This window comes from Bombina bombina, chromosome 7 (genome assembly GCF_027579735.1).
Source record: "Bombina bombina isolate aBomBom1 chromosome 7, aBomBom1.pri, whole genome shotgun sequence".
Classification (NCBI taxonomy): Eukaryota; Metazoa; Chordata; class Amphibia; order Anura; family Bombinatoridae; genus Bombina; species Bombina bombina.
Genome location: NC_069505.1, coordinates 225,668,180 through 225,690,679, shown reverse-complemented (window position 1 = coordinate 225,690,679; position 22,500 = coordinate 225,668,180). Strand labels below are relative to the sequence as shown.

The 22,500-nt window shown below is 36.3% G+C and overlaps 1 protein-coding gene across 1 annotated transcript in view; it reads left to right on the top strand.

Annotated features, from left to right (window-relative positions):
- Positions 1–22,500, top strand: part of SOX6 (SRY-box transcription factor 6) — a 786,620-nt gene that overhangs the window by 605,405 nt on the left and 158,715 nt on the right. The window contains 1 exon segment of the mRNA XM_053720627.1: positions 14,739–14,859. Coding sequence (XP_053576602.1) covers positions 14,739–14,859 — 121 coding nt within the window.

The window sequence follows — 22,500 nt, the reverse complement described above, 5'->3', positions numbered from 1 at the left end:
CAACTACCATTATAGTAGTATGACCTTGTGAGAAAGGTAATTCCACAATGAAATCCATGGCCAAGTCCCTCCATGGCTGAGTGGACATGGGCAAAGGTTGAGGCAAACCAATAGGCTTCTTAGTGGAATGTTTATTGCGTGCACATATGTGACAAGACAATACAAAAGAGCGGACATTGGCAGATAAGGAGGACCACCAGAAATTAAGTTGTAATATTTCTGTTGTATTTTGAACTCCACGATGTCCAGCCTTGGGGTTGTTGTGATGATGTTGCATCACTATTAGATGCTGAGCAGGAGGAACATATATCTTTTGTTGATGGTATCACAGACTCTGAAAAACTGGAAGATGTATTGCTTCACTCGGAACATTTCAACTAGCTTTCTTGATGACATCTATAAGAGAACTCTGAGTAGCCAGGAAATATGAAGGTCTTAGGATCTTTTCAGTAGTCTGTGGTTCAGTTGGTTCTTCTACGACATACCTATGAGATAAGGCATCAGCTTTGTCGTTCTTGGAACCAGGGCAGTAGGTGATTTGCAAGTCAAAGCATGCAAAGAATAATGCCCAACGAGCCTGACAAGGTCTTAGACGTCTTGCGGAACGGAGATATTCCAGGTTGTGATGATCTGTATAAACTGTTACGGGATGTACAGCACCTTAAAGCCAGTGTCTCTACTCCTCCAGAGCGGATTTGATAGCCAGTAGTTCTTTTTCACCAACATAATTCTTCTCTGCATTGGTTAGTTTATGTGAATAGAAGGCTACCGGGTGAAGAAGATCCTTATCTCCTCTTTTCTGGGATAGGATAGCACCTAAGGCATACTCAGAAGCAACAATTTCTAGATAGAAAGGATGTTGGGTATCAGGTTGTATCAATAAGGGAGCTTGAGTAAAAAGATTTTTAAGGGTAAGAAAAGCCTGTTGAGCGGATGACATCCAGGTGAAGGATGTTGTATTCTTCGTGAGAGCTGTTATAGGTGCACAAATAGCAGAAAAGTTACGTATAAACTGTTGGTAAAAATGAGCAAACCCCATAAATTGTTGAACCATATTTTTATTCTTAGGGGTAGGCCAATCAATGATGGCTTGAATCTTCTTATGGTCTATCTCAATATGACCTGGTGATAGAATGTAACTGAACAACTCAATAGTATCAACCTGAAAGATGCTTTTTCCAGCTTCCCATATAGTTGATGCTGTCTCAGACGTGTTAACACGATCTTGACATGTTGTTCATGTTCATCCAAATAAACAAATCAAATGTTGGAAGGTAGCAGGGGCATAACACAACCCAAAGGGCATAACTGTGTACTCATAATGACCATAGCGGGAGCAGAAGGCAGTCTTCCACTCATGTCCGTTTCTTACTCTGATAAGATTATAGGCTCCCCTGAGATCAATTTTTCTGAACACTTTTGCATCCTTGACTCTGTCGAGGAGTTCTTAAATTAAAGGTAAAGCATATTTATTTGTGATAGGGCTGGCATTAAGGGCTTGGTAATCCACACAGGGTCGTAATCCTCCATCCTTTTTACCTACAAAGAAAATTCCTGCACCAACTGGTGAAGTGGATGGTCTAAAGAATCCCTTAGCAAGATTTTCTTCCATATATTCTTTCAGATGTTTTGATTCAGGTTCAGATAAAGAAAAAAAGGCAGAGGAGCACCTGGCAATAGATCGATAGGACAATCATAAGACCGGTGAGGTGGTAAGATGTCAGCTCCTTTTTTCTCAAATACATCAGAGAATTCTCTCTATTTCTGGGGTAAGAAGGATGGTTCTGTAGTAGTTACTATGAGAGTTGAAGGGGCAGGAGTTGTAGACAATTGATGGTACAAAAAGATGATGTGAAGAATAGCCTGCCCGTTACCCAATCAATGATAGGATTGTGTTTTTTTAACCATGTAATTCCTAGAATAACAGGAAATAGCGGAGAAGGAACAAGATCCCAGATGATTCCTTCTTGATGTTTATCCCCTAACCAAAGTACTGTTGAATGTGACTCCATAGAAACAGGACCCATTTTAAGAGTGCTTCTGTCCACCATATGGAATAATGAGGGATGATCTTTCTTGCGAGTTGGTACTTGTAGTTGAGTAGCTAGTGTAGTGTCGAGAAAAAAAACTACTAGCTGCAGAATCCAGAATGGCAGTCAAGTTGATAAAGTTATTTCCCAGCTGCAGGGTGATAGGAATAGTAAGATTAGTGGATGTAGGGTACAAGGGAAGATTAATACAAATGCTATAAGGAAAAAACATACCAGACTGGACATTCTTTTAGGATATGATCAGGCTTGGAACAATACAGACATAAATGAAGGGTCCTTCTTCTGGTCTTTTCTGTAGCAGACAATGGTCCATGAACCAGACCGATTTGCATAGGTTCACCTTGATCAGTAGAAGAAATTGAGGAAGTAGTATCAAGGATATAAGCTCTAGATGAATCAGTATATCTAGGCATTGAAGCTGTAGTATTTAGTTTTTCTTGCAGTCTCTCGCGATATTGTCCATCCAATTGAGTGACCAAAATAATTATTCCTTCCAGAGTAACAGGTATTCCTATTCTTGCTAGTTCATCTTTTAGATAATCAATAAGACCAATACGGAACTGATCGATTAAGGCCACATCATTTAAGGCAGTATGGGAGCCAATTCACAAAATTCAGCAATATAATCCTTCACAGGACACCTTCCTTGGCGCAAAGAACGAAGTGCATTGCGTGCCATAGATGAACGAAGAGGGTCATCATACAGGCGATTCTTCGCAGTCATGAATGTCTCCCATGTAGACAGCCACTGGACTATTTTTATGAAGCAACTGATGGGCCCACGTCTGTGGAGGTCCAGTGAGCAATGATATTGCAGTGCGTACTTTAATGAAGTCAAATGGGTAAGTACGTGGTTTCAAAGAAAATAGTAACTCACAGGAGGTAATAAAGGTACGGTATTCCTCCTTTTACTGGAAAACTTCTCAATCATAGCAATAGTAGGTTCCGAGGCAGCGGATTCATGAAAACGTGGAGGCTGTGTTGGTGGAGATGTGGGTAAGGCAGTTGCCTCAGCAGTGCTTCTTTCTCTAGCTCTCTCTCTTTGTAATAAAGCCTCTTGGCCTGCTTGAAGTTCTTGTATGGCCTGTGTCATTTGCACCAATTACTGGGTAAGTGCAGTCATAGGATCACTAAGTCCTGTGGGTTCCATAATGTGGCTAGGTTATTATGTAAGCTGGGAAGAGGGCTTCCCCAAAACAAGACTGAAACCCAATGGCAGGAGAAAAAGTCCCAAAACGACAAACCAGACAGGAAGTAAAGAAAAGACATGGTCAGGATATCCGAGGTCAGGGCAAGCAGCAAGAAGCAAGGTCGAATTAGAAGCCAAAGGTCAAAAGCCAGGAGGTCAGAATATTGGAAAGGACTCAGGAACAAGCACAAGGAAAGAGCTTGGTCTCTGGATAAACAGGCAGAACTAGCACTGAGTTAGAGCACTGTCTAGGCTTTATAGGGCCATAAGAACCAGGAACGCCCCCTGCTGCCATGGAAACATGGAAGCTAAAACTTTAGAAGCCAATAGGAGATTCAGCTGACAGGGAAGTAACCTCTGAACTCTTCCCACGCTGCCGTGATGTCAGGAGAATGTGTGCGTGCCCCCGGTGTGCACGCACGTACAACACGGTACCTGCACCAATGCCAGCATAAACACGTGTGTGTGCCCCTGTCCGTCGCAACAGCCGTGCAGGGAAGCTACGAGGAACCCTACTGCTGGAATTAGTGACCCCTAGGTAAGGGAACCCCTCCCGGTTCCGTGACACATGCCATAGCCAATATCTACTAACTGTAAATGATCTTGTACACTTCTCTAAGCAATCACTGTGTAGCATGTGAAGCTTGGTTAGACAATTTGCATACTTAAGTACAGAATCTAGGCTTCAGCTCCTCATGGTAGTGTGGTACAAGTAAAAATATACAGTATATATTTCTAATTATAAACGTATATTTTGTTTTTATTGTCATTTATTAATACATTTTAGTGATAATAAATTATATTTATTGACCTTTTCAATAAACATTATTAGCCCCTTAAAGGGATATGAAAACCATTTTTTCTTTTATAATTTAGATAGAGCATGTTATTTTAAAAGGTCAACTAAAAAATTGTTATTGTTTAAAAAGATAGATAATCCCTTTATTACCCATTCCCCAGTTTTGCACAGAATACATGGTTATATTAATACACTTTTTACCTCTGTTATTACCTTGTATCTAAGCATCTCCTGGCGGCCCCCTGATCACATGACTTTACATTTATTATCTATTGACTTTCATTTTAGCCAATTAGTGCTGTGTTGTTAGAATCCATGGGCATGAGCACAATGTTATCTATATGACTCACATGAACTAGCACTCGCTTGATGTATAATGCAAATACAAAAACATGTGATCATGGGGCTGGCTTTAGGGACTTAGAAACAGAAATTTTGATGTTTAAAGGTTATAAAGTATATTAATATAACCATGTTGGTTGTGCAAAGTTGGGGAATGGGTAATAAAGGCATTATCTATCTTTTTAAGCAATAACAATTTTTGTGTTGACTGTCCCTTTAAAAAAACTTTCCAATTTACTTCTATTATCTAACTTGTTTTATTCTCTCAGTAATCTTTGTTGAAAAGAATAATTAGATAGGCGTAGGGGATGCTAATTGGTGGCTTCACATATGCCTCATCTTATTGGCTCACCTAATGATTTCAGCTAGCTCCCATTAGTGCATTGCTGCTCCTTCAAGGATACAAAGAGAATGAAGCAAATTGGATAATAGAAGTAAATTGGAAAGTTGTTTAATATCACATGCTGTATCTGAATTATGAAAGCAAACATTTGGGTTTCGTGTCTCTTTAAGCACTGAAAACAAAACATGGTTATCACACACATAAAAGCAATGGGAGATCACAGACGCGTTTTGAGCTCTCTACATTGATGCATGTTAGCTGCAGCTACGCTAGTATATTTAGATACTTACATACATCATCAGCTACTCCAATTTATTAATTTATTTGAAAACAAGAGAAATCTCAATGTATCCTTCCTGGTAAAATATTTTATAAATAAGTAAATATACTTAACCCATTATGTGAATGATAACAGTTTAACTAAAAATGAAGACCATGTCCCATTCCTTATTGTTACTGGTGGTTGACTTGTTTTAAGCTGGATACTCCAGATAACCTACATTATGTTAAGAATTAGCTTCTTACACTCACTACCATTCTGAATGGTCTATTAAAGGGATATGAAAACCACTTTTTTTTCTTTCATGATTCAGTGCATACAATTATAAACATATTACCATTTTACTTCTATTATCTAGTTTGCTTTGTTCTCTTGGTATTCTTTGTTGTTAGGCTTAGAAGCGGGAGCTGCTGATTGGTTTCTGCACTTATATGCCTCATTTCATTGGCTTATCAATGTGTTCAGCTAGCACCTAGTAGTGCATTGCTGATCATTTAATAAAGGATACCAAGACAATGAAAAACAATTGATAACAGAAGTAAATTAGAAAGTTGTTTAGAAAATGTGCTCTAACTGAATCATAAAAGTAAAAATGTTGTGTTTCATGTCCCTTTAATGTGTCCCATATCCTAAAATATAAATGAACTGGAATACTGGTATATAAAATCTCTAAAACTATAAAAACGCCTTGAAATCACTGTATCTACATTAATACCTTATTTATATGTCCTGTGCACTGGCACAACAGAGCAGGATGCAATGGATGCAAAATGTGTATTTAAAGGGACAGTGTAGTGTAAACATTAAATGCTCTACAGTATTTTAACTTTTCATTTTCATTGATTCACTTCTTCTATTGTGTTTTTAACTTCTTCAAAACAGTTTAAGCAAATAGTTAATGTTGTGCTTCTGGAACACCCCAATTTTGCTCCAGATGAGGATATAGTCAAAGATTGGAGTGTATGCAGGTATGTCTGCTTCTGATTGGCTCTCCAGCTCTATCCTCATCTGGAGGGATTAAACACATAGTAAAACAAAAAACATTTAATTTGTATTATTGACATATTATGTATGTGTCCCTTTAAATATGAATAGGATACATTTCACACCCTTGCCCCTCACCAGTACCAACCTCCTGCCTTGGTTCAAGGTTTAGCACCCACAAATTTTAAAGGTACAGTAAAGTCTAAGTGAAACATTCATGATTCAGGTAGAGAATTCTACTTAAAGAACAAATTCCAATTTACTTTTGTTATGAAATAAGCTTCATTCTCTTGGTTCGCTATAGTGAAAAGTTTACCTAGATAGGCTCAGGAATATGCATGTGACCTTTGCCTTCTAAAAGTGTTTGCAACAATGTATAACATGCTGATGCCGTATAGTTCTAAAAACACAAGCATCCTGAGCTTCTATGAGCCTACCTAGGTTTACTCTTAAACATAGCATACCAAGAGAACAAAGCAAATGTGATAACAATAGTAATGTGGTTTTTTTTTAGATTTTATGTGCCTTTAATGCATTTTTAGTATTAGTTAAAAAAAAAACACCATATGATTCTTGGGTATACAGAAATATATTTGTTTGTCTTCTGTTTTTGCTAGATTGAGTAGAAATAACCTCAGTTCATAGCTGCAATTTCAGGATGCTTTAACAGTTGCCAGACTCAAGTAATATTGTGGTCCCAAGTACGAAAACCTGACCAGCTCAGCTAAAAACTGGAGAAATCGCTGCTCAAAGCAAGTTCCTTTCACGCCCCAGCAATACGGCAGTGATTACACAAAGACCTTTTTATTATAAGTTGATTTACTTGAGAGATGAATTCAGGGAAATAGTGTAAAGTGTTTATTTTTTTTCTTGACCTTTATCAACCTGCATCTTAAGGAGTCCCCAAGAGATCAGGTTATTTGGTCAATTAAAACTGTTGCTGCCGTAACCCAGAAGCATTGCTGTTTTGCATCACTGATCAGAAAAAGAACGTGGATTTGATACAAATATTTGGCAATATTGATGACAAGAACATTCTGTACATTTTATCTTTGATTCTATTTTGTTAATAAATCTACTGATATTGAAAAGAAACCAGATTGTAACATTTCCTAGAATATTTTAAATTGCAGTAAATATGTTTGTATCAATAGAAATAAATGGAAATTGAAGGGGAAAGGTATTTTCTTTGATGCATATAAGAGAGGTAATTTAAAAAAATGCATAGCATAAGTACAGTGAAGTTTTGGTGTATTCCTGTACGGAGAAATGTTTCTTGTTTTTTTGCCCATGTGGCATGTTAGTGTCTACTAATAAAGCATCAGTAAATGTATAGCCCAGCCGTACTTTCTGTTAGCATCAAATAAACAGCAAATAAATAGATAAAAATAGTTTTATATGGACACTAAAGTTACAGCAGTATCAGTTACAAAGACCTGTTTAAAAGTGCTCATGGCTTTAATTGATTTACACTAAATATTTAATTATACCTCTGTTTTTGAGTGCACTTTTTTTTCTTTTGCATTGGTATATGCGTTTTGATTCAACGCTTTAAGGCTGCACTGCCGCAGTGTTTGGAGATATTATGACCGTGCCCTCTACCAGAATACATATATTTTTTTTACATGTTGCACAGTGATTGGTTAATATATACACAAGCTTATTTATATTTAAGGCGGTAAAAGAAACAAAAACTTTTCAAGAGGTTTGTCCCGGGGTGTGCAAAACATTTTTATGCTTTTTTTTTTTTTAACTAATAAAATGAAAGTTTTAAATGCTTCTAAAACATTTATTTTGTAAGCAGATTTGATTTGTAATGCTGTGCGAATAATTTCTCATCAATAGAAAAGAAAACTTTTTGTCCCTTTAAATAAAGGGGCACAGTTGAAAAGCTGTATCATGCATTAAAAAAAATAAAAATAACCACAGGATTCATAGAACAACATAGGAAATTAAATAACTGTCTCCCTGTATTGATTCAAGGCATCTGATTTAAAACAAAAACGTAAGTAAAGGGACACTGAACCCAAATTTTTTCTTTCATGATTCAGATAGAGAGGCCTATTTATCAAGCCGTCAACCGCAAATACGCTGGAATTCCGCAGCGTAATTGTGGCGCGTATGATTCCCCTTATTTATCAAAGCCTACAGACCGTCAAAAGCTGAAATCTGTGATGTAACATACGATCCGCCGGTCTCAGTCCGACACAGATCAATGTTTACGTCATTACAGATGTTCCGAATGCAAATTCGGCACTATCTGACTACTTTTGCTAGTTAACAAATTTCTAATAGGTACGCTTGCCACTATTCCGGCCCATCGTACCTGCTTTTCAATCCGCCACCCTGGAGGCCGCGGAAGCCGTAGGAATCAATGGGAGTCTGAAAGCAGTGAAAGCTTATGTTCACTGCTGCCCAATATCCCATTGATTTCTATGGGAGAATAAAAGTTATGTTTACACCTAACATGTACCCCGTGTCTAAACACCCCTAATCTGCCACCCTCTACACCGCTGCCACCTACATTATACTTATTAACCCCTAATCTGCCGCCCGACACCGCCGCCACCTACATAATGTTGTTAACCCCTATACCGCCGCTCCCTACACCGCCGCCACCTACATAATACTTATTAACCCCTAATCTGCCGTCCCCTACACCGCCGCCACCTACATTATACTTATTAACCCCTATTCCGCCGCTCCTGGACCCCGCTACCACCTACATAATGTTATTAACCCCTATCCCGCCGCTCCCAGAGCCCACCGCAACTAAATAAATGTATAAACCCCTGGCCTCCCACATCACTAGCACTTACTAAACCTATTAACCCCTAAACCACCAGCCCCCAAATCGCCATAAACTAAATTAACCTATTAACCCATAAACCTAACAACCCGCTAACTTTACATTAAAATTACACCATCCCTATCTTATAATAAATTAAAACTTACCTTTAGATTTAAATTAAACTATCTTAAACTATTAATTAATCTACCCAAACTATTAGACTAAAATTACATTAAACTATTTTAAACTAATAATTAATCTACCCTAACTGTTATACTAAAATTACATTAAACTACAAATTAAATTAACTGTATTATATATTTAAAAACCTAACCCTACTAAATCTACTATTAAAAATTACAAAGTTACAAAAAACTAACAACTAAGTTACAAAAATAACAAACACTAAGTTACAAACCCCCCCCCCCACTAAGTTACACAAAATAAAAAGTAAATTATCAAATATTTAAACTAATTACACCTAATCTAAGAGCCCTATGAAAATAATAAAGCCCCCCAAAATAAACCCCCCCCCAGCCTACAATAGACTACCAATTACCCATAAAAGGGCCTTTTGCAGTGCATTGCCCCAAAAAAATCAGCTCTTTTACCTGTAAATAATAAATACAAACACCCCCTCCAACAGGAATTAAGGTTGAAAAAATCCTATTGGCTGTTGCAATCAGCCAATAGGATTGAGCTCGCATTCTGTTGGCTATTCCAATCAGCCAATAGAATGCAAGCTCAATCCTATTGACTGATTGGATCAGCCAATAGGATGAAAGTTCAATCCTATTGGCTGATTGCAACAGCCAATAGGATTTTTTCAACCTTAATTCTGATTGGCTGATAGAATTCTATCAGCCAATCGAAATCTAAGGGACGCCATCTTGGATGACATCATTTAAAGGAACCTTCATTCGGTAGAAGACGTCGTAAGAAGAGGATGCTCTGTGTCGGATGTCTTGAAGATGGAGCCGCTCCGTGCCAGATGGATAAAGATAGAAGATGCCGTCTGGATGAAGACTTCTGCCTGGTTGGATGAAGACGTCAGCCCGCTTGGATGAAGACTTCTGCCGGCTTCGATGTGGACTTCTGCCACTTCGTTGAGGATAGATGTCGGCTCTTCAGAAACTGTAAGTTTTAATTTTAGATTAGTGTTTGGGCTTTTGAAAAAAGAGCTAAATGCCCTTTTAAGGGCAATGCCCATACAAATGCCCTTTTCAGGGCAATGTGGAGCTTAGGTTTTTTAGATTAGGTTTTTATTTGGGGGGGTTTGGTTTTGTGGGTGGTGGGTTTTACTGTTGGGGGGTGTTTGTATTTTTTATTTACAGGTAAAAGAGCTGATTTCTTTGGGACAATGCCCCGCAAAAGGCCCTTTTAAGGGCCATTGGTAGTTTATTGAAGGCTAGGGTTTTTTTTATTTTGGGGGGGCTTTTTTATTTTCATAGGGCTCTTAGATTAGGTGCAATTAGTTTCAATATTTAATCATTTATTTTTTATTTTGTGTAACTTAGTGTTTATTTTTTTTGTAACTTAGTGTTTGTTAGTTTTTTTTAACTTTGTAATTTTTAATAGTAGATTTAAATTATTTGAGTAGGGTTAGGTTTTTAAATATGTAATTTAGTTAATTTAATTTGTAGTTTAATGTAATTTTAGTATAACAGTTAGGGTAGATTAATTATTAGTTTTATATAGTTTAATTTAATTCTAAAGGTAAGTTTTAATTTATTATAAGATAGGGATGAGTTAATATTTAATATAAAGTTAGCGGGTTGTTAGGTTTAGGGGTTAATAGGTTAATTTAGTTTTTGGCGATGTGGGGGGCTGGTGGTTTAGGGGTTAATAGGTTTAGTAAGTGGTAGTGATGTGGGAGGCGAGAGGTTTAGGGGTTAATACATTTATTTAGTTGCGGCGGGGTCCGGGAGCAGCAGAATAGGGGTTAATAGGTTTATTAGAGTTGCGGTGGGCTCCGGGAGCGAAAGGATAGGGGTTAATACATTTATTAGAGTTGTGGTGGGCTTCGAGAGCGGCGAGATGGGGGTTAATACCTTTATTAAAGTTGCGGCGGGGTCGGGAGCGGCGGGATTGGGGTTAAACAGTTTAGTATAGTGGCGGTGTTTAGTGACAGTATATAAATAAAGCTGGGAAAAAGCCGAATAGCAGCGACATCGATAACTGTTTAGTTAACAACAGTCCGCTGCTCATCGCCCCGTACTTGGTGCCCGGCTTTTTGACAGCTTTTTATATAAATATGGAGAGCGTATTCAGATCCGCGGCAATGTTAGGCGATGTCAGGCGAGCGTATTGGTGCCGTTGAATGCAAGTAAGTTGATGACTTGATAAGTAGGCCTCATTGCATGCAATTTAAAGCAACTTTCTAATTTACTCCTATTATCACATTCTCTTCATTCTGTTGGTATCTTTATAAAAAAATGCAAGAATTTAAGTTTAGATGCCGGCCCATTTTTGGTGAACAACCTGGGTTGTTCTTGCTGATTGGTGGATACATTCACCCACGAGTAAACAAGTGCTGTCCAGGGTCTGAACAAATTATTTTTAGCTTAGATGCCTTCTTTTTCAAATAAAGATAGCAAGAGAACGAAGAAAAATTGATAATAGGAGTAAATTAGAAAGTTGCTTAAAATTGCAAGCTCTGTCTGAATCACAAAAGAAAAATTTGGGTTCAGTGTCCCTTAATTTCATTATAATACATTGAATGTTTCAAGTGTAATAGTTGCTTCATGTGCCTAAAGTATTGTAGTGAAACCGTGTTAGAAAGGCAGATAGACAAAAACGAGTCAATAATCTCTTAGTTATGGAACCGCTTATTCCTAATCTGATTATGTTCTTTAAATTACAAATATTGTATTTTAACTACTGTATATCATTAAATTAAAATAAAAATGGTCAAACTAAACAGCAGCAAAATAAAAATACTTACAATTTTGTAACTACAATTATCTGAAATGTGCTTCATAAAATCTATAGGCATAAATAATCCATATATTATCTACATTGTATTCAGGACCATAGTTAGAATATTTCATTTATTATGTTTCAGAGCCATGTATGTGTTGTAAGAGAGAGTATAATATGTTAAGATCATACACATAAATTTGTGTATGCCAAGAACATTTCTTAACAAATTCATGCTATATTGTTGTGACTTTGGCGTCACTTAAAATATTTGCAGTGGTAAGACCAGTTATTCTCTCAAGAGACAAAGAATAGAATGGATTTGATAATCTGTAGCCGATCATAAGGTCTCTTCGGTTCACTGGAGTAACCAGCATAAAGTTCATTACAAATACTTTTTCTTGCAGATATGTATTTCACATTGTAATTTGTCAGCATTTCTGAGATGTCAAAAATGCTGGATTTGACAATATATAATATTGTTAAATCAACGTATTAGGAGTTCTAATGGGATAATTACGTGCACAGCCTTTGCACAGGTGACTCTTGTGTTAGGGTTGCTAAATTATCTATATGAGCAATTGTAATTAAAGGGATAGATAGGTAAAAAATAAATGTGCATTGGGGCATTTCAATTTTAAATAGAAGCATTTTTTTGCAATGATTAGCAAAAATGCTTGTAGTAAAAGTTTCACTGTTTTTCAGTGCATACACACATATGCTGTGTACTCAAACACCACATGTTCTCAGAGGGCCAGCAGTGCCTTGTACAGGCACAATACACACCACCACCAGCCCTCTGAGCATGAATACTGGTGCACAGGCCCTCACAGCATATGTGTGTATGCCGTTTTAAGACAGTAATAACTTTTACTAGAAGCATTTTTGCTAATGGAGATAAATTGCAAAAAAAATTCTATTAAAAATTGAAATGCACCAATGTACATTTCAATTTTGAGTTTTCTATCCCTTTAAACATACCCTCTAAAGATTCACCCTTAAAGTATTGTTTGTAGTCAGTGCCATACAATTACAGGGCAAATAAATGAGATGTTTCCTGACTTTTTTATCGCACGTATACCCTGTGCTGTCACTGATGAGCACTTATGGCTCTTAAAGTATAAATATGGTGTCCAGTATTTAAATGGACAGTTCAGGCATAGGGGTCGATTTACCAAGCAGCGAATGCTGCAATCTACCCTTAATGTTTCATAAGATCGCTGCTCCTCTGAGGTGGCAGACAGCAATCACCCCAATCAGATACGATCGGGATGATGGACACCCACTGCTAGCGGCATGTGCAGGGGGCGGCATTGCACAAGCATTTCACAAGAAATGCTTGTGCAATGACAAATGCCGACAGCGTATGTTGTCGGCATTTATCGATGTCGGGCGGACATGATTGGCTACAGCAGATCATGTCTGCCCAACATTTGGTAAATCTACCCCATAGTGTGATCTGACTGACAGGGCTATATGATTGATCTGGGGTATGAAGTGGGGGTTTGGCTGACACATGGTTCAGTATGACGTCTGATCATAAACCCAACTACTTAGCTCTTTCTCCCAATCACCTAATATTTGTCCAATATTTTTTTTTTTATAGAACAGTTTGCAACCATAGTCACCAAAGTGGCTTTAAAATGAAGGGACCCTGGTGAGAATATATTTCTGAGATAAGCATTGGCTGTTTGCAATGATACACTCATCTAGCTAACATTATGGCTTTTATAGCTGAAGAATATTCCTTATTTCAAGCCTGTTCTATCAGAAATGAAGTGGCCAGTCTCAGACTGTTTTGTTTTATGCTGTTAGCTACATACAATCTTTTTTTATATCCTCTCCTATTTTGAGCAGATGCACTGGCATCTGGCATAAGGAATACGAAATAGACAGATGCGTAAGAGATTTTCATTACATTTACTCACAATAATAAAACGACTGCTGAAGGTGACAGCTCCTGTTTGTCATTGTTTGGATTTTATTCTTTTGGATGAAAGAAATATATAGTATTGGCCTCCTTAAAATATACAGTACAATAATTCCTGCAGTATACAGTAGTGCATTAAGCCATAAAGTTGTTGTGGAATGTTAGCTACATCTCTAATGGTAGAACATATTAGTTTTATTCGAAGCATTGATATAGTCATCCTAAATCTACAGTTTTTCTGTTGTCTAAGGGTATTTAAAATCCAAAGGATGATGCTTTTGAATATAAAGTGGATTTTATAACTCACTTCAGAATTTCATCTTCAGTAGGAAAATGTGCATTTATTGGGCTTAATGAATTTTTGTGACTAGTTGCAGAGGTGTTTTTACCTACTTGCCTGCCATTTTGTTTTTCAATGCAGATATAAAAACGATAATTTGTAAGACATTTTCATTTTTACTTTCAAATATGTCATTATTATAGTCATAAAATGTCACTTGAAAAGGAAATAATCACCAGATTTCACACAAAAAAAGTGTAATACAGTAATTACAGGACTTTTCAAGTTTTGCAAACATATAATACAAGTGTGAACTCTTTCTAAATATTTGGAAGAGACATTTTGTAGTTTTTGCTGGAGTAGACACTGTTGTCATGTTGTATTGTTTCGCAGCATCTTATATTATTATGTATGTTGAGGTCAGGTCATAACAGATATGTAGCATGGTTAGAACTGTGAAGTCTGCGGTATGTACTGTTCTCAGAATTGGTGAACCCCAAATAAATTGCAGAAAAAGGGGGCATGATATGTAATAATAAGTATATTGCAAAGGTTTTTAGTGTGCTTAATTAAATAATGTATTTTATAATCTTTAGTTGCATCTGTTTTTATGGAAAAGGTAATGTCTGCTGTCACTGACAAGGGGGTTAGGGGGAGGTGAGATAATATTTCTAAAGGCTTTGATATGTTAATGTGAAATTGCTAAGTATCCCACAAAGGCAAATGTTTAGTGGGATTTGGCAAGCAAAGGAACATTATGATTGCTGAAGAAATACCTGCCAAGACGGATTTGTGCATTGTCTGATCAGACGCTCTCTTCTCTTCAACAGGTCCAGGGTCACATGCCTCCGCTCATGATCCCAATTTTTCCACACGACCAGCGGACGTTGGCAGCGGCTGCTGCTGCTCAGCAAGGATTCCTGTTCCCTCCAGGACTAACGTACAAACCAGGTAGTTATGAAAAGACTAGGGCTGTAATAAATATATATATATATATATATATATATATATATATATATATATATATATATATATATATACAGTGTATATATACAGTGTATATATACAGTGTATATATACAGTGTTAAAATATATAACTATATATATATATATATATACATATATATATATATATATATATATATATATATATATATATATATATATATATATATATAGAGAGAGAGAGAGAGAGAGAGAGAGAGAGAGAGAGAGTGTGTATATATATATATATATATACTGTATATATTTATATATTGGCCCATTGACACACACACACACACACACACACATATATATATATTTACACACACACACACACACATATATATATATTTAATTTAAGATATAATATAAGATATATATACAGTATATAAGTTTTTCATATGCATATATATATTTATATATACAGTATGTATATATATATATATATATATACGTATATATATATATATATATATATATATATATGGACTGCTTACAGTGGTACACAAACTTGTTCACATGTAACCTCTGATAGGCTATAGCAAGGTATTCCTGGTAATATTGATAAAAGGTTTATCCATGGACTTCTCTGCAATTGCAAAATCTGCTAGCAAAATTGCAGTTTTTAATTTAAAAAATATATATTTCATATGCAGATCTTTTACATTATAATGCATAATTGCAGATACTTGCTATAAGACTTTAATATATCCTTAAAGGGATATTGCATTCATCATCCTCATAGGTCTGGCCTTGTTTTAAGATATTGCAGAATAGGGTTGAATAAATAAGATTTGCAGAAAAAAAGTGAGGCACATCTGTGAGAGAGTGAGATTGTTCAGAGAATATTGAAAAAACTATAACAAAAATAACGAAAAATAACAACTAATTTCGTAAAAAGAAAGGCATTATTTTTAAAGTAAATACGGTTAAAGCCTCTCTGTTATGCACTGGGAATTCATCATTCTTGTTTGCAGTGGGACGATCTCTTTGCAAGGTTAGTCAAAAGCAACCTTGTAATACAAGCTGAATTCGTGGCTAATTGATTATTAACTGTACGCATTGCTACAGATGCCATAATCAGCTGTTATAAGGATTTTTAGCGACTGTTAATTTGCATTTGGAACACCCTGTATCTTGCTCTAAATGCTTTTTGACTCTCGTACTTGAAACCTTTTGCACAAATGGAGAGAAATGTTATTTTTTGTGTGTAAAAAAAATCTCATCCTTAAATTAGCACAGAAAATGAATAAAATTCAGTAAAGTTTAATTAGCAAAGCCAATAGTAAATTTGTAATGAAATAACGGATCCTGTGACTTTTTTCTGATTTCTCATTCAGGTTTGTAACACGTCACCTGAAATGTGTCGATTAAGGATTCACACAGCAGAGTAGATTTGTGCAAGTGCTTGTTTAGTAAGCGTTATGGAAACAGGAACATTTTTTTTATCAATAAAGCAGTCATTATTCTCTCATTTACATAACAGACATTTGTTTAATTTCATAAAAGGGACAATAAAATAGTTTTTTTCTTTAATACACATAAGAAGGCATTTTGCAATGTATTTTATTTTCCAAAATGGATGTTCCGGTACTAAGAACGTATTTTATTTGTAAGTGAGCAGTCAATTAAAGGGACAGTCTACTCCAGAATTTGTATTGTTTAAAAAGATAGATAATCCCTTTTTTACCCATTCCCCAGTTTTGCACAACCAACACTGTTATATTAATATACTTGTTACCTCTGTTATTACCTTGTATCTAAGCCACTGCAGACTGCTCCTTATCTCAGTTATATTAATACACTTTTTACCTCTGTGATTACCTTGTATCTAAGCCTCTGCAGACTGCCCCTTATCTCACTTATATTAATATACTGTACTTTTTACCTCTGTGATTACCTTGTATCTAAGCCTCTGCAGATTGCTCCTTATCTCAGTTATATTAATATACTTTTTACCTCTGTGACTACCTTGTATCTAAGCCTCTGCAGACTGCTCCTTATCTCAGTTATATTAATATACTTTTTACCTCTGTGATTACCTTGTATCTAAGCCTCTGCAGACTGCTACTTATCTCAGTTATATTAATATACATTTTACATCTGTGATTACCTTGTATCTAAGCCTCTGCAGACTGCCCCTTATCTCAGTTATATTAATATACTTTTTACCTCTGTGATTACCTTGTATCTAAGCCTCTGCAGACTGCTCCTTATCTCAGTTATATTAATATACATTTTACCTCTGTGATTACCTTGTATCTAAGCTTCTGCAGACTGCCCCCTTATCTCAGTTATATTAATATACAGTGAGGCCCCGGTTTACGCACGACTCGGTATACGAAATTTCGGTTTACGAAATCTGAAGAAAATTTGACTCGGTTTACGAATTTTTTTCGCAATACGAAACAAAATGCCGGTTTGCCCCCCTCGGTTTACGAATATTTTTCGCAATACAAAACCAGTGGCCCCTGTGCCCCCTGCATACTCAAGTATGATTGGATTAATGAAGTTTGGGTACCAGTGTAGAGGTGTTGGAGAGGTTTTGGAGCCATTTTGCAGCAAGTTGTTGAGCCTTTTGGAGCCATTTGCAGCAAGTTGTTAAGCCTTTTGGAGCCATTTGCAGCAAGTTGTGGAGCCTTTTGGAGACATTGGAGCCATTTGCAGCAAGTTGTTAAGCCTTTTGGAGCCTTTTGGAGCATTTTTTGGACACTTTACTTGAATTTTTTCGGACCTCCGGAACGCATTAATTGATTTTCAATGCATTCCTATGGGAAACCGTGTTTCGGTTTACGAATTTTTCGCAATACGAAACGACCCGGAGAACGAATTAAATTCGTAAACCGAGGCCTCACTGTACTTTTTACCTCTGTGATTACCTTGTATCTAACCCTCTGTAGACTGCCCCCTTATTTAAGTTATATTAATATACTTTTTACCTCTATGATTACCTTGTATCTAAGCCTCTGCAGACTGCTCCTTATCTCAGTTATATTAATATAATTTTAACCTCTGTGATAACCTTGTATCTAAGCCTCTGCAGGCTGCCCCTTATCTCAGTTATATTAATACAGGTATACCTCACTTTACAGCGCTTCACTTTACAGCGATTCGCTAATACAGCGCTTTGTGGAGCTGAAGTTCAACCTCCAAGGATTTTGAAACAGTGCTGTACTCATTGTGAGATTGCCAGAAAAGTGAATGGCACCATTTTGTTATGCTTAGTTCACTCTGTTTACAGCATTGCAGTGCAATCTGTGTCTCAGTGCTATAGTCTGGCAAATTTTACTACAGTAATTGTCACAATTTTACAGGTACAGTATTTATTGAATATTAATTTCATACTTGCTGTGCTAGTGTTAAACTAAACATAGCACTATTGCACCCCTAATATATGTTAGTTCAAACATGTTTTCAGGATTTTAAACACTGAAAAGAAAGCTAAAACTGCCTTGATTCACTTTAAGGCAGTTTTCACTTTACAGCGGGGCTCCGGTCCCTAACCCGCTGTATGAGCGGGGTATACCTGTATACTTTATACCTCTGTGATTACCTTGTATCTAAGCCTCTGCAGACTGCTCCTTATCTCAGTTATATTAATATACTTTTTACCTCTGTGATTACCTTGTATCTAAGCCTCTGCAGACTGCCCCTTATCTCAGTTATATTAATATACTTTTTACCTCTGTGATTACCCTGTATCTAAGCCTCTGTACACTGCTCCTTATCTCAGTTATATTAATATACATTTTACCTCTGTGATTACCTTGTATCTAAGCCTCTGCAGACTGCTCCTTATCTCAGTTATATTAATATACTTTTTACCTCTGTGATTACCTTGTATCTAAGCCTCTGCAGACTGCCCCTTATCTCAGTTATATTAATATACTTTTTACCTCTGTGATTACCTTGTATCTAAGCCTCTGCAGACTGCCCCTTATCTCAGTTATATTAATATACTTTTTACCTCTGTGATTACCTTGAATCTAAGCATCTGCAGACTGCTCCTTATCTCAGTTATATTAATACACTTTTTACCTCTGTGATTACCCTGTATCTAAGCCTCTGCAGACTGCTCCTTATCTCAGTTATATTAATATACTTTTTACCTCTGTGATTACCTTGTATCTAAGCTTCTGCAGACTGCCCCATTATCTCAGTTATAATAATATACTTTTTACCTCTGTGATTACCTTGTATCTAAGCCTACGCAGACTGCCCCTTATCTCAGTTATATTAATATACTTTTTACCTCTGTGATTACCCTGTATCTAAGCCTCTGCAGGCTGCTAATTATCTCAGTTATATTAATATACTTTTAACCTCTGTGATTACTTTGTATCTAAGCCTCTGCAGACTGTCCCCTTATTTCAGTTCTTTTGACAGACTTGCATTTTAGCCAATCAGTGCTGACTCTTAGGTAACAAAACGTGCGTGAGCACAGTGTTATCTATATGACACACATTAACTAGTGCCCTCTAGCTGTGAAAAACTGTCAAATGCATTCAGATAAGAGGCGGCCTTCAAGGGCTTAGAAATTAGCACATGAGCCTATCTAGGTTTAGCTTTCAACTAAGAATATCAATACAGCAAAGCAAATTTGATTATAAAAATATATTAGAAAGTTGTTTAAAATTACATGCCCTATCTGAATCATTAGAGTTTAATTTTGACTACACTGTCCCTTTAAGGAGCAGTCATGCACAGACATACACTTCCTGTTATCTTTAAAATTAAAATTAGCAGCTTCATGTTAACGTTACTTTCATGCAAAAAGATGCATACTATATTTACATACTGTCCTTTTATATGCAATATTTAGTTTGCTGCCCTCTTAAACGTTTTGTGCTTCATATAGAGCATTCAATTTTAAGCGATTTTTTTAATTTACTTATTATTTGTTATCAAATTTACTTTAAGACTATAAAGATACAAGTGCTAGTATTATTCATTAACTGCTATCAAGCAAGAAGTGTTTATAGATATTAAAAGGACATTAAGCACATGCCCCTCTAAATATGAGTTCTGCCATTTTGGAACCTAAGTCACACACTGCAGGTTTGTGAAGGAGAATTACTGCACATGTGCAAACACATCAGCACTGGAATGCAGTGAAAACCAGATTTCAACATGGCCGCACACATGAATAGAGGGAGGTGGGGAATAATCTTCAATACTATGCTTATAAAAAGTATTCAGTGTTTGATGTCCATTTAATTCAAAAAGGACACAATTTCATTTGACAAATGCATGTTTAATTCCTAGAAGTCTTTTTTTAATCTTTTATTATATATCATTTGAGAGGCTCCTTAAAACCGGAAAACCTTTGATTTGTGACTATGTATGTTTAGAATTGCATTAAAGTTTAATTGGAAAAAATAACACAAGTGTAAACAAACACATATGCTTGTCTGAAATATTTTTTGACATATGCAGATACATTGTAAATCTGTAAATGGATAAATAAGTGAATATGTAAATTGTTTTTTATTACATCTGACAGCTTTGCAGATGTTCCATGCTAATGAATTCCTGAAGTACAATGACACTCCACGATATTGTCATGTTCTTGGTTAAATATGGGAATTGGATAAATCCTTAATAATAAATACTGTTGCTAAAGTATTCATTTTTGATGTCACAGGTGAAATTCCAATCTAAATAACATTCAACTCATATTAAATAAAATGCAAACAGCTAATACTACTGTACTTTTAGATTTTCTGTTAATAGAAATGTTTTACCATTTGCATTTTATGTGCATAATCAATCACAATTAGATTTATATCTACATGTTTTTTTCTCTCCTGTTCCTTTATTTGACACCACTTAAAGGGACATAAAGCACAAAACGAAAATAACCCAGACATGTAAAAGCATTTCATTATTGTGCTATTACTTTCATAGAAATAGGTGTTTAACTCCTGCCTAATGGTTTAAAGGGACAGTCTACACCAGAATTTTTATTGTTTTAAAAGATAGATAATCCCTTTATTACCCATTTCCCAGTTTTGCATAACTAACACATTTATAATAATATACTTTTGACCTCTGTGATTATCTTGTATCTAAGCCTCTGCAAACTGCCCCTTTTTCAGTTCTTTTTACAGACTTGCAGTCTAGCCAATCAGTGCCTGCTCCCAGATAACTTCTCGTGCACGAGCACAGTGTTATCTATATGAAATACGTGAACTAACACCCTCTAGTGGTGAAAAACTGTTAAAATGCAATCTGAAAGAGGTGGGCTTCAAGGTCTAAGAAATAGCATATGAACCTCCTAGGTTAAGCTTTCAACTAAGAATACCAAGAGAACAAAGCAAAATTGGAGATAAAAGTAAATTGGAAAATTGTTTAAAATTACATGCTCTATCTGAATCATGAAAGTTTATTTTGGCCTAGACTCTCCCTTTATCACATAGTTAAAGGGACAGTATACACAAATGTTCATATAACTGCATGTAATAGACACTAATATAAAGAAGAATATTCACAGATCTAAAAACCACTATAACACCTTAAAAACGTACTTAGAAGCTCCCAGTTTAGCACTGTTGATGAGGTTATATGGAACACCCAGTGAAAGGGGCTGGGAGCAGTCACTCTCCTCCACTCCATTCTCTGCATATGAAAAGACAGATTCGACAAACAGTAGCCAGCAGTAATCTGTTAACACGTGTCTGCATCTGACACTTTGGGGCTTGGTTTAGAGTCTGAAAATCAGCACAATGTTATTAAAAAATAAGCAAAACTAAACATTGTTACAAAAACACTCCCAGATGGGCTATATAAATGGATCATCTAAAAACATTTATCCAAAGAAAAAATGTGTGTACAATGTCCCTTTAAAGTCAGCACATCTGTTGAGTCTATGGGGTAGATTTATCATATTGCAGAAGGACATGATTAGCTGTAGCGAATCATGGCTGCCGACATCGCTGTTGGCATTTAACATTGCACAAGCATTTCTTGCGAAATGCTTGTGCAATGCCGCCCCCTGCACATTTGCGGTCACTAGCGGGGGGTGTCAATCATCCCGATCGATCGTAGCTGATGACCGCTGCGTCTTAACTTATGTTTCTGGCTCGTCGGAAACATCGGGCATAGATAGCAGCATTTGCTGCTTGTTAAATCTACCCCTATGAATAGAGGCATTTGTGTGCAGGTGCCAATCAACAGCAAGCTCACAGTAATACATTGCTACCCCCTGAGCCTACTAAGGTATGCCTTCCAACAAAGGACACCAAGAGAACAACATACATTTGATAGTAGAGCTCAGAAAAATTGCATGCTATATCTGAATCATGAAAGTCTAGTTTTGACTTGCACATCGCTTTAAATGTTGTGCAATGCCGTTAAATTCCTTAGTTGCCAAAAAAGTGCTAATCTTTTTCTGAAAGACAAGGGGTTATTTTTCTGCTCATTGCAAAAAAGGTATAAAAAATGTGATTTTTAAAAAAAAAATGGGTTTAACACTTTCTAAATGACCATAGAAATATTTTTTGGAGCCTGTATTTACCCTTCTGTAGTTATAAATGTCTTCATGACGCTTCCTTAAAAGAAATTGGCCCCAGTGACCTTTCACTAAAATAGCTGAGGCTCACAGCCAGT